We start from the raw sequence: 13,446 nt of genomic DNA, 5'->3' as shown, positions 1-13,446 counted from the left end.
TATATATCTATCAAATGGTTCTCTAGTACGATCAGATGGGCTTTTGGCCTCACGATCTACCATGTTATATTCTTGCACCTTATTGTTTACCTGCACTGCACTTTCTTTGTAGCTGTTAGACTTTATTCTGCATTGTTATTGTTTTTACCTTGTTCTACCTCAGAGTGCTGTGATCTGTGTGTGTCTTTCTCAGTAAAGTAAAGTAAAGGCATCCGTTAGTCTTGCGAGACCATGGATCTGCGCCTGGAAAGTCTTCACTCTCCAGGGCGCAGGCCTGAGCAAGGTTGTATGGAAGACCAGCAGTTGCCCATGCTGCAAGTCTCCCCTCTCCACGACACCAATGTTGTCCAAGGGAAGGGCATTAGGACCCATACAGTTTGGCACCAGTGTCGTCGCAGAGCAATGTGTGATTAAGTGCCTTGCTCAAGGACACAACACGTTCCCTCGGCTTGGGCTCGAACTCACGACCTTCAGGTCACTAGTCCAATGCCTTAACCACTTGGCCACATGCCCAATGTCTTTCTCAGTACATGTGACAATAATAATCATATCCAATTCCAGGTCTATCTCTGCCACTCCTTAAGGAATGTGTTCCAGAATCCATATCAAATATTCTACCTCCCACCTTTCTAAGCCTCCTACCCTTCCTTTATCACTTTGCTGTCCACAGTGCAAAGGGGGGAATGGCCCAAGTTGGCAAGTATCCTTGCCAGTGCTATAAGCCTTCTTGAAGCAATATACCGTGTAGCGATGGACTGCACAGAAGGAAGTGACGAGCCTGTGATGGAGTGGGAAGTGTCTACCACTGTCCACAGATTCTGCCGGTCGAGAGACGAGCTGTTGGCAAACCAGGCTGAGAGGCAACCCATCAGAATTCTTTCAGTAGCACATCTGCAGGAGTGTGAAAAAATTCACAACGTCTGCGGCAGATCCTTGTCTGTCAGCAGTTTAACTCTCCCACTCTTTGCCCATAAAACTGTGAATTAATTTCACAAAATCACATATCCAGTCCCTTTTTGAACCTCCCCCCTCCGATTAACTCTGCTTTCAACCTCCAGTCTGTGAGTTCCACGCCAACACCACACTCAGTGTAAAAAAGTTTTTTTTATCCCATATCTTCCCGTACCTTCTGGCTGATTACCTTAAAATCTTTCCTTCACTCATCTGCAAATGCTCTTAATTGCTGCCAGCAAGTGTTAAATGCTGTTAAACTCAGATTGCGTAGTGGTAAAAGATCGGTTTAGCAAAGCTAAGGCACTAATTATTTGCAAGCTTTTGTTCACACATTCCTTAGAGCTTGCCCTCTCTCCAGCCCTGCTTCTATATAGATAGATACAATAAAAGAAACTCTCTAATGATACACACTCCCTGAATATAATTATCACTAATAGATACAAATCACATGATAGAGTGCTACTCACGGTGTGATGCTATTGGGTACACTGTCCGCAAATCCCTAAACTCAAAAGGAGATTTTAAGCCCTATCCAATATAGGTATCTACGGTTACCCTCACGATACAAAGGTTATACTGAACCAACCTAGTCATTGAAGAGTAGCTTACTGCCCTGTCTAGCGTCTGCGGCAAACAACCCAGCCAGTGTTGTTTGCTTGCAAAGCTGTCCTTTTAACTTCAAAGCAACGCACAGAAACTGCTGGAGGAACTGAGGAAGGGTCTCGGCCCGAAACGTCGACTGTTTTACTCTCTTCCACAGATGCTGCCTGGCCTGCTGAGTTCCTCCAGCATTGTGTGTGCTTGGATTTCCAGCGTCTGCAGATTTTCTCTTGTTTGTGCTAGAGGAGCTCAGCAGGTCAGGCAGCATCTATGGAGAGGAATAAAAAGTCGATATTTCGGGCAGAGACCTCTACAGGACTGGAAACAAAGTCAAGTCAAGTTTATTGTCATTTAACTATATATACGTACATCGGCAAACAAGGCTTTTCTCTAGACCAGGATGTAAAGCACTGTAACACACATATAACACACAATAACTTAAGGAAGTAAGAATTAAATTTACAAATTATGCATAGATAAACAAAGTAAAGTGCATAAATTAAATATTAGTCATATAGTCATAGTCATACTTTATCGACCCTGGGGAAAATTGTTTTTCGTTACAGTTGCACCATAAATAATAAATAGTAATAGAACCATAAATAGTTAAATAGTAATATGTAAATTATGCCAGTAAATTATGAAATGTCCAGGACCAGCCTATTGGCGCAGGGTGTCTGACCCTCCAAGGGAGGAGTTGTAAAGTTTGATGGCCACAGGCAGGAATGACTTCCTATGACGCTCTGTGCTGCATCTCGATGGAATGAGTCTCTGGCTGAATGTACTCCTGTGCCCAACCAGTACATTATGCAGTGGATGGGAGACATTGACCAAGATGGCTTGCAACTTGGACAGCATCCTCTTTTCAGACACCACCGTCAGAGAGTCCAGTTCCATCCCCACAACATCACTGGCCTTACGAATGAGTACAAATTATCTAGTGACATTTCGAATGCGATGTTCCAGGGAGTTCAAAAGTCTAATGGCCTGAGGGTAGAAACTGTTTCTCATCTTGATTGCTCTTGTTTTTATGCATCGGAGTCTCCTGCCTGATGGTAGAAAGTCAAAGAGGATGCTGGATGGATGGGTGGGATCCTTAATAATACTAAGGGCCCTGTGTACACAGCACTCCTGCTAATTAAATTTGCTGGTGATTCTACATTGATTGGCCTTATCTCAAATAATAACTAGGCAGCCTACACAGTGGTGTCAAGAAAACAACCTCTCACTCAATGTCGCAAAAACAAAGGAGCCTGTTGTGGACTACAGGAGGAAAGGAGACAGGCTAACCCCTATTGACGTCAATGGATCTGTGGTTGAGAGGGTAAACAGCTTTAAGTTCCTCGGCATACACATCACCAAGGATCTCACGTGGTCTGTACATACCAGCTGGGTGGTGAAAAAAGCACAACAGCGCCTCTTTCACCTCAGACGGTTGAAGAAGTTTAGCATGAGTCCCCAAATTCTAAGGACTTCCTACAGGGGCACGATTGAGAGCATCCTGACTGGCTGCATCACTGCCTGGTATGGGAACTGTACTTCCCTCAATCGCAGGACTCTGCAGAGAGTGGTGCGGACAGCCCAGCCCATGTGTAGATGTGAACTTCTCACTATTCAGGACATTTACAGAGACAGGTGCGTAAAAAGGGCCCGAAGGGTCATTGGGGACCTGAGTCACCCCAACCACAAACTGTTCCAGCTGCTACCATCTGGGAAACAGTACCGCAGCATTAAAGTCAGGACCAATGGGCTCTGGGACAGCTTCTTCCACCAGACTATTGCTACTCATGTATGTGAAGGATGTAAGAAATAAAGTCAACTCAAGTCAATTCAAATGTCCCCAGTGGATGATAGGGAGACTCCGCAAGTATCCCACACGTCCATCCTGCATCCTCTTTGAAGCTAGATGTCAAATGTCAAGATTTTCCGGGAAGCTCCACGTAATTTGATCTCTGAACATGAATCATACACAGGATTGCTGCTAGCTTTCTCCACTCCCATCACAAAGGCCATTGGGAAGGAAGTACAGGAGCCTCAGGTCCCACACCAGGTTCAGGAATAGTTATTATCCTTCAACCATCAGGCTCCTGAAGCAGTGAGGATAACTTCACTCATCTCAACTCTGAACTGATTCCGCAACCTATGGACTCACTTTCAAGGACTCTACAACTCATGTTCTTATTTATTATTTATTTACTATTTATTTATTGTTATTATTTTTTTCATATTTGCACAATTTGTTGTCTCTTGTACATTGGTTGCGTGTCCGTCTTTGTTTGTAGGTTTTATTGATTCTGTTGTATTTTTTATTCTTTGTTGTCGCCAAACAATTGATACTAGAGCGTACAATCATCACAGCGATATTTGATTCTGTGCTTCGCGCTCCCTGGAGTACAAATTGATAGAAAATAGTAAAAATTTAAATTATAAATCATAAATCATAAGGCGGGAGGAGAAGATGGTGGCGCACCTGCGTATGCGCAGCTCTCCGGTGAAAAATGATATCGTATCCGTTAATTAGGGGCCGTGGACAATTCTGATTTGATGGAGAATGGACGTGAAAGCACAGAGGAACATCAGGAGAAGTTTCTGAAACGCCCGTTCGCTGCTGTCGTTACTGTGTGGTCGGAAATCTTTCGGATGGAAGACCTCAAAATCCCCGGCCTTGCCTGCTTTTGGCGATCGAGAAGGAGGTCGAATTGTTCGGCAGAGATGGCGCTCGGTACTCGGTGTCGGAGAGCTGATCAGAGCTCGAAGTTTTCGGATGACTCAGAGTCGGACTGTGGTCGGCATGGCAGAGAGTTTTTCTTCCTTCTCCCGTCTGCGTGAGATGTGGGACATTTGAGAAACTTTGAACTTGACTGTGCTCATGGACTTCTTCATCAAGTTATGGTATTGTTACACTGTTTGTAACTATATGTTATAATTATGTGGTTTTATCAGTTTTTCAGTCTTGGTTTGTCCTGTGTTTTGTGATATCACACCAGAGGAAATAATGTATCATTTCTAAATGCATGCATTACTAAATGACAATAAAAGAGGGCTACGTGTCTTTATAGTCATAATCATAAATATAAAATAGAAAAGGGAAAGTAAGGTAGTGCAAAAAAATCGAGAGGCAGGTCCGGATATTTGGAGGGTGTGGCCCAGATCCGGATCAGAGCAGATGTACTGTGAATTCCTGCAATAAACAAATCTCAGGGTAGTATACGGTGACATTTACGCACTTGGAAAATAAATTTACTTCGAACTTTGACGTCCAAGCTAGCCTGGTTAGGCCTCTCTGCTGTGGATGCTCTGGGCAGTGATCAAGGGTGGGACCTCACAAAATGGCCGATGTGCCTTGTAGTGTATTTACCTCCTGAGTCGTCAAGGAAACCATTCCAGTTTGCTGGGAGTTTTGACAGCAGTCAGAACAAAGCTGCCGAGGTTCTGTACACAGTTTACAGTGAACTGTTTTCACCATTATAAAGGGAACAATACTGGATGTGACACCTCAGTGGAATAAGGATGTCAGCTGCCATCATCTCTGGTACTAAATGGGATGCTCAGTGAGCTGCCTGGATTTTACATTGCTAATATCCGTCAACTTGTGGCAATGGCATTCTTGATAATTCTGGAGCTCGTAAAGCTAGAACCAGCAGTTAATCCCCCTCGTTGCAATTTACCAGAGAGAGCACGTCACCGGCAGAAAGGGAGAATTTCACAATCTCAGTTTACTGCAAGTTCCTGACGGTCGTGATGGTGAATGCAGTATAGTCACCGTTAGAATGGGGAGAACGAAACAGTGAATTCAAGGGTGCCAAACTTCTCGGCAAGCTACAACCCTACGTTGGCCAGATTTGTTTCAATGATGCTGTCAGAGTGCTAAATATTGGCCCAGGCTCACCTTGCTCTTCTTTGAAGTAGCTCTTCATCGCTCATGAGAAAGGCGGCACTTCTAGAGTGCAGCACTCCCTCAGCTTGTGCCTGGCGGTCACAAGTTGGCCCAGCGTATGTGCGGGGCTGGACCTGAGCCCACTACAGGACCTAATCTACAACTACCTGATCTACGTACACCTTATCCATGCAAATGAGGGTTTGGGAGACCAGCAGGTTGGATTTGAGTCCAGCCAAAGGGTTTAGGCCCGAAACATCGACTGTGCTCTTTCCCGTAGATGCTGCCCGGCCTGCTGAGCTCCCCCTGCACCTTGTGTGCATCGCTTGGATTTCCAGCATCTGCAGACTTTCTCTTGTTTGTGGCTGGATTTGCTAGCTGCTGCAGGGCTGCAGGCATCTTCCGATGTGTGGGAATTCAAGTCACTGTCACACTTCCGACTTGTAGACTCAGTAAAGCAGCCAGCATTATCAAAGACCCCAACTACCACAGACATTCTCTCTCCTCCCCTCTCCCATCGGGCAAAAGATTCAACAAGATACCAGTAGGCCGAAGAACAGCTTCTATCCCACTGTTGTCAGACTTGTGAATGGACCTCTAGTATGATAAGATCGGCCCTTAGCCTCATAATCTACCTCGTTAAGATCATGAACTTTGTTGTTTACCTGCACTGAACTTCTCTTTAGTAGCTTTTATACTTAGATCTGCACTGTTATTGTTTCACCTTATTCTAGCTCAGTGCACTGTGTAAAGATTTGATCTGTATAAACAGTATGCAAGACAAGCTTTTCACTGTATCTCGGTACATGCGACAATAATAAACCAACACCAATCCCAATAAACTGTTTGTGACCTTGGAGGGCCTGCAAACTTCTCCCTTCCCCAGAGCATACTGGTGCAGTTCTACATCGTCATCACAGAGAGCACCCCAGCATCTGCCATGACCGTCTGCTTTGGTGCAGCGTTCCCTCAAAAGATGTAAAAAAGTGTCAGGGCAGCGGAGAAGGTCATTGGCTGCAATCTATCGTCACTGCGGGACTTGTAAGTTTTCGAGGCAGAGAAGCAGGCAGGAAAAAATCATCGCGGACGCTATGCAGCCAGCACACCGCCTTTTCCAAAAGCTCCCTTCTTGAAAGCGCTGTAAGGCTATTAAAACAAAAAAAAACATACCATCTTAAAAGTTCTTTCCCCTGGCAGTTAATCTGATCAACCGTTTTAGTTAGTCCTCCCCACCCCCTCTGTCTATTATTCCTATCACTGCACTTTTAACTACTTTTTATAATGTTGTTAATATTATAAATACATGCTGGTATTTATATAATTATACATATTTTATTCTATACCTGTACTAACATTAACTAGGGCAGTATGGCAGCATAGTGGTTAGCACAACGGTTTAGAGTACGGGCAACCCGGGTTCAATTCCTGCTGCTGCCACTAAGGAGTTTGTACGTTCTCCCCGTGACCGTGTGGGTTTCCTCCGGGTGCTCTGGTTTCCTCCCACAGTCCAAAGGTGTTCTAGTTGGTAGGTTAATTGGTCATTGTAAATTGTCCTGTGATTAGGCTAGGATTAAATTTGGGAATGCTGGGCACTGCAGCTCGAAGGACCGACTCTGCACTGTACAGCTGCCACGAAACAACAAATTTCACACCATATGTCAGTGGTAATAAAACTAATTCTAATTCAATTATCAGACATGTATTCTATGTACTATTATCAGTGGAGGACTACGAACATAAAAGCCCGAAACAAAAGAAAGCATCTCTCAGAATCAGAATCAGGCTTATTATCACCAGCCTGTGTCGTGAAATTTGTCACCCCTGAAAACTCCACGGTGATAAATATAAGTAAAAATAAATAAATTATAATGGTTGACTGTATTTTTTGTTGCATGTCTCACCAACACACCACAGCAAATCCCTAATACATGTGACTGTATTTGGTAAATAAAGCTGGTCCTTGATGTTAATTCAAAAACAAGACTGCTATAGCTGAGGGTGGCTGACATTGGATACATAGACAGAAGACTGCAGAAAGTTAATCAGATTTAAATGGTGTTTTCAATATCTAAAGTGCTTTTTATTCTCTTTTGTTTTACACAGTATGCAGGATGGCTGGTGCTGTGGGTGGCTTGGAATTCATTCATCATCTGCTTTTATCTAGAAGTTGGCCAATTGTCACAGGTAATTATCTCGGTTACGTTCCAAAAAGATGACTCTCACAGCGTAGTTAATCATAGCATTGCAATCGGAAATGCGCGCACCGGACTCCATCTTTCTCAGCTTTTCAAGGGTAGAGATAACACGTTGTCGAATTAAAGTCTGAAAGCTTTTATCTCTCGATTTTTATGTGGCTCTATTTCTGCTGTGAAGAGGGGAGAGAACAGAAGTGAGTTTTGCGTGCAGTGGTAAGGACTAGGACTCTGAGTAAGAGAGGACTGAGCTGAAAGATTTTTGATTACCGAGAAACTGTCAAGGGTAGTGGAGTAGAGTGGAGTTAGCCAGAGCCGTGGTACTCAGAGAAATCAAGTCTTGAGCATGTGAAAGACTGAGATTTGAATTTTACAATGAAGAGGATCAAAAACTTACTTACTTACTGCCTGTTTGTTTAGGGCAGCTGCTGGTGTTTAGGGAAGCATTGAAGGTCCTCCATCTCTGTCTGTTCGTACCGTCCACACAGATAAAGAAGGATTCTTCGTTGGTGTTTCCATGACGATTTTGTTTTACCAGTCAGGGTTGTTAGCCCTGAGCTGAACCCCCGAACCTGGAGGACCAATGGACCACTCTTAGTCTGGCCTCTGCCTTTTGACCTGCAACACCCTGGGAAAGCCCTCACTGCTAACGTAATGGTCTTTCTATAGAAGCAGTGTTTGGGTTATGATTAGAGATAACGGGTGCTTTGGAATGGGAGCCATCCAATCAGGGGAGTGGGTTTTACTTTGGTGGTCCTGACACCGGTGGTGAACTGGGGTCTGTGTTTGGCGGGAGATGAAGCAAGAAGACGCTGGAGAGAACTGGTCGTAGGATTTGACCCAGTGGGAACCGTGATTCGATGACGCAAGATGCGGAAGTCCACTGAGGATCGGTGAATAGGACTTTTGGAAGAGTTGAGCTCCAAGATGTGCACATTTGGCTGTTTAACTACAATGGGCCCTTTTCGTTTTTTTTTTCCCTTTCTTTCCTTTACTCTAAGGCATCCATTAGTCTTGCGAGACCATGGATCTGCACCTGGAAAGTCTTCACTCTCCAGGGCGCAGGCCTGGGCAAGGTTGTATGGAAGACCAGCAGTTGCCCATGCTGCAAGTCTCCCCTCTCCATGACACCGATGTTGCCCAAGGGAAGGGCATTAGGACCCATACAGCTTGGCACCAGTGTCGTCGCAGAGCAATGTGTGATTAAGTGCCTTGCTCATGGACACAACACGTTGCCTTGGCTGGGGCTCGAACTCATGACCTTCAGGTTGCTAGTCCAATGCCTTAACCACTTGGCCACATGCCCACACTTTCCTTTACTAACCCAATATTCAATATTAAGCCAATATTCATAAATATAATAGTGTTAATCGTGTGCAGTGTGCTGTCTGTTATTTCCTGGCAACGAGTTGGAACAGGGCACCAAATTACACAGCATTCACACAAACCGGGGTTCGGGTGGGATAGACGCCCCAATCTCAGGGATTTGGAGGGATTGGAGTGTGTATTGGAAAGTGATCTACACGGCCCCAGAATTGTGGGTCTTTCGGCACAGAGTTGGAGGGCTGCCAGCGAGGGCGAGGGAGCCGTTTTCAGAGAAAACAAGAGTTTCTGGCCTGTTTGGCATGGGCGACCATACCAAGAGCTAAAGCACAAGGCTCTGACTCTAACCAGCGTAGCTCTTCGGATGATTGAGGCACACAAGCCTCCAAACCCTACGGCAAGCTTGTGGTCCTCTTGGAGGAGAGCATCAAAGAGGAAAATGAAATATGTGCACGTTCTACAGAATATTCCTGGTTGGGTCAACACTCTGAAATCCCCAACGTGGGAGCACTTGCAGCTCTCCGGCTGCTGACGATCAGGAGGAAGATGGATAATAAGTGTTGGGCTTGCTGAAGATGGACATCTCCCTAAAGGTTATACGGCAGATGGAGTTTGGCAGAAAACCGGTTAAAGGTGGGAAAACTCAGCATAAGCTTCAACTGAATATCGAAGTGCACACGTCAGCTCATGCATCAACAGAGGTTCATAAGGATGATTCTGGGGATGAAAGGGTGATTGTACGAGAAACGTTTGATAGCTGTGGGTCTGTTCTCGCTGGAATTTTAGGATGAGGGTGGATCTCATTGAAACCTTTCGAATGTTGAAAGGCCTAGACAGAGTCCATGTGGAAAGGATGTTTCCCATGGTGGGGGAGTCTAGGACAAGAGGGCACAGCCTCAGCATAGGGGGGAGGGGCATCAATTTAAAACAGTGATGCGGAGAAATTTCTTCAGCCAGGGGGTGGGGAATTTGCGGAATTTGTTACCACAGGCAGCTGTGGAGGCCTGGTCGTTGGGTGTATTTAAGGCAGAGCTTGATAGGTTCCTGATTGGACACGGCATCAAAGGATATAGAGAGTGGGGCTGAGGAGGGGAAAAATGGATCAGTCATGATTGAATGGCGGAGCAGACATGACGGGCCAAATGGCATAATTCTGCTCCTATGTCTTTTGGTTTTATGGTCTTATAGTAACCAAAGTGCGGGGGAGGGGCAACACCTTTTGTTGGTATTAATCTACAAGATGTTATGGGTCACCCTGGGCTGGTTATTGAACAAAGGACAAGCAGCAGCCCAGGACTGACATTAGTGACAACGTTGGCCGTCACTGTGGAAGTAGCTCTCCAGCTTGAAGATATGTTTATAATTGTAAGCTGTGGAGAACTGAACAAGATGGCAACCCTTACTTCCATGTATCTGTTACCCTAATGCAGTTTGTGTCCTCACCACAGTTCTGAAGCAGCCTTAACTTGTCAGGGACCTTCCTGGACCATTAAAGCTTTCCAGTAGTTTTTCTCTGTAATGAAGTAGCATTGTCTTCAGTCATTGTCATACTGTTTCAATGTGGCCATCAAGGTTTGCTGGGCCGTCTCGGAGGACAGGTAACTTCCCGCAGCTTTGGAGTCACCTGTCAGCCAGATCAGGATAGCGGAGCTACTCACCTGGAAGCTATGAGTGAACTCGATGTTGTTTCCTGTTGATGAAGAATTTCTGCTGCAGAGCTACGTGCTTGACTTTGCTCTGTTTAACTTGTGCATTACGAGTTCTGGCTGAGTTTGGGGTTGAACACAGAGACCCCGCCAGTTTTGTGTAGGCGTGTGCCCGTGGACATACCTGCTGTCTGGGCTGGTGATACTGCTGGCCACCCACTCCTATATAAAATGGATGACTGACACAAGTGGGTCCATTGTCCATCTCCATTTTACATGCCTGCCAATCTCCTCCATGGACCAAGTAGATATTTACAGATATGTGCCTTAATGGCTATAAAACCCAAGTCTTGGTCTTCTTCCCTTGCCTTCCTTTTCTGCTGTTCCTTTACCTACAACATGACATGATTGTCTTCAAAATGAATGTGCCTTTTCTCATCTTGCCTTATCCTCTATGATATCTCCCATTTTCTGGTACCCCACTTCTTTGTGTTTGTTTCAAGAATACTTTTAATCTTTCCTCTGAGCTTCTGAAGTCCTTTCTTGGCTAAGTGCATCATGTGACGTGGGCGATCATGGTCCCCACGTCTTATGATGTACTTAGTCGAGAAACGACATGATTTTTCTTGGCAAAGTTTTCTGCAGAAGTGGTTTGCCATTGCCTTCTTCTGGGCAGTGTCTTGTACGAGTCGGGTGAACCCCCAGCCATCATCAATACTCTTCAGAGACTCTCTGCCTGGCATCAGTGGTCTTGTGATATACACCAGTTTCTCATTACAACCATCCCATGGCTTTGTGTTACCCTGATCAGGGGGCTAAGTATGTGATACGCCTTACCTGCAGGCTAGCGGGGGGAAGGAACACTTTACACCTCCTTTGGTTGAGACGCATCTCCACCCTGCCACCCAGCTGAGCGACTAAGTACAGGAGTTATTTATATTAAAATACCTCAGAGAGTGGACGTTTAGGATGATGGGACAAATACTTATGCTGCTCGTCTGTTGTTGGAGATATAGTAATCTCTTCATTGCAATTGGAGAGTATTTTAACAAATATCTAACTTGGTTTTGGGTTCTCACTCTCTGCAGGAAGCCTAGTCCTTGATCAAGTCCTGTAGTGTTTATGTGGCTGATCCAGTTGAGTATCTTGTCGATTTTGACTTCTGCGGTTCTGCTGGTACAAGACTTATTGAAGGTAATGTGAATGGATATCAAGGGTGGATGGTTGGTTCCTTACACTGGAAATATAGTCACCCTCGGCCATTGTGAAGTGCCACTGCTAGAGGTAATTTTGTAGCTGGAAAAGATGCAATGAAGTATTTTCCAAATTGGGAAAAGGCTAAAATTAGTGAGCACCAGAAGAGACTGTGGCGTTCACACTCAGAGTTTAGTTCACAGGCATCCGCTAGTCTTGCGAGACTTTTGATCTGCGCCTGGAAAGTCTTCGTTCTCCAGGGCGCAGGCCTGGGTAAGGTTGTATGGAAGACCAGCAGTTGCCCATGCTGCAAGTCTCCCCTCTCCATGACACCAATGTTGTCCAAGGAAAAGGCATTAGGATCCATACAGCTTGGCACCAGTGTCGCCGCAGAGCAATGTGTGATTAAGTGCCTTGCTCAACGACACAACACTTTCCCTCGGCTGGGGCTCGAACTCACGACTTTCAGGTTGCTAGTCCAATGCCTTAACCACCTGGCCACGTCCCCACAAGTTTAGTTAACATCCAATGAATTGGTGTTCAACATAGTCAGAGAAGGTAAAGGAATGCTGATCTTCACATCCAGAGGAATGAAATAAAGGTTACACTCCAGCAATAAAACCCCTGGTTAAATGACATGTGGAGTACCTCGAGCCTTCAAATCTAATGACATATTGGCCTTGGGCAGATTGCAGGTTGGATTTACCAGAATGCTTCTTGGACTCTAAAGTTTGAACTACAAGAGAAAAGGTCATGTGTAGAGTCCCTGAAAACCAATGTTTTCAAACCGTTACAGGAAGTGGGAAGCCGAGGTTGAAGGATCTAAAGGAAAATGTCAGGACTTCGTAGTCACAAACAAGAGAAAGTCTGCAGATGCTGGAAATCCAAAGCAACACACACAAAACGCTGGAGGAACTCAGCAGGCCAGGCTGCATCTATGGGAAAGGAGTATAGTTGCCGTTTCGGGCCGAGACCCTTCATCAGTGTGAGTTTAGGAAATGCCTCCACATGCAAAGGCGGGTGGGCGTTTGGTACATCATTGTGCAAAGGGTGATTATTGTCAGATGGAGTGCTTCTTGTTAGTTCTAATTTAGATTGGCATTTATCTCCCTAAGGTAACTAGGGAATTGAAGTTAGGTCATGTGTCAATTACATAGGAAGGTTCCAGAGCATTCATGAGCACCTTTTCTTTTCCTGATCCTAAGGTACTCAGATTTGGATTCAGATTCATTTATCACATGCACACCATGTGCTTGCCCCACCCCCGGTCAGGGTCATGTGATGCCATGGGAGTAGATGGTGGATGGTCGCATGAGCAGCCGGTGCAGATCGCAAGTCCTGGTTATGCCACCACTGACCCCAGGCAGACAATCTGTGAAGAGTATTGATAATGGCTGGGGTGAGGTGGGGGTCGTCACCCATTTTGTGAAGTCACTGGCCAGAAGAAGGCAATGGTAAATCAATTCTGCAGAAAAATTTGCCAAGAACAATCATGGTCATGGAAAGACCATGACTGCCCTTGTCATGCAACGTGGCGCATAATGATAATGTCATACGACACAGCACATAATGATGATGTCATACAACACGGCACATAACGAACCAAAGCACGTACATTGAAGCATACAATTAAGTGTCTCGTTTGAATTCACAACATAGA

At 45.2% G+C, this 13,446-nt stretch overlaps 1 protein-coding gene across 2 annotated transcripts in view; it reads left to right on the top strand.

The window, feature by feature from the left end:
• Positions 1 to 13,446, top strand: part of nkain1 (sodium/potassium transporting ATPase interacting 1) — an 891,479-nt gene that overhangs the window by 627,872 nt on the left and 250,161 nt on the right. For both annotated transcript variants that reach the window (XM_063035499.1, XM_063035498.1), the window contains one exon: positions 7,535 to 7,615. In XM_063035499.1, coding sequence (XP_062891569.1) covers positions 7,535 to 7,615 — 81 coding nt within the window. The remainder of the gene's footprint in view (positions 1 to 7,534; positions 7,616 to 13,446) is intronic.

This window comes from Mobula hypostoma, chromosome 28 (assembly GCF_963921235.1).
Source record: "Mobula hypostoma chromosome 28, sMobHyp1.1, whole genome shotgun sequence".
NCBI classification, from domain to species: Eukaryota; Metazoa; Chordata; class Chondrichthyes; order Myliobatiformes; family Myliobatidae; genus Mobula; species Mobula hypostoma.
Note: the sequence above shows the minus strand (reverse complement) of the source record. Positions and strands in the feature narration are given on the sequence as shown.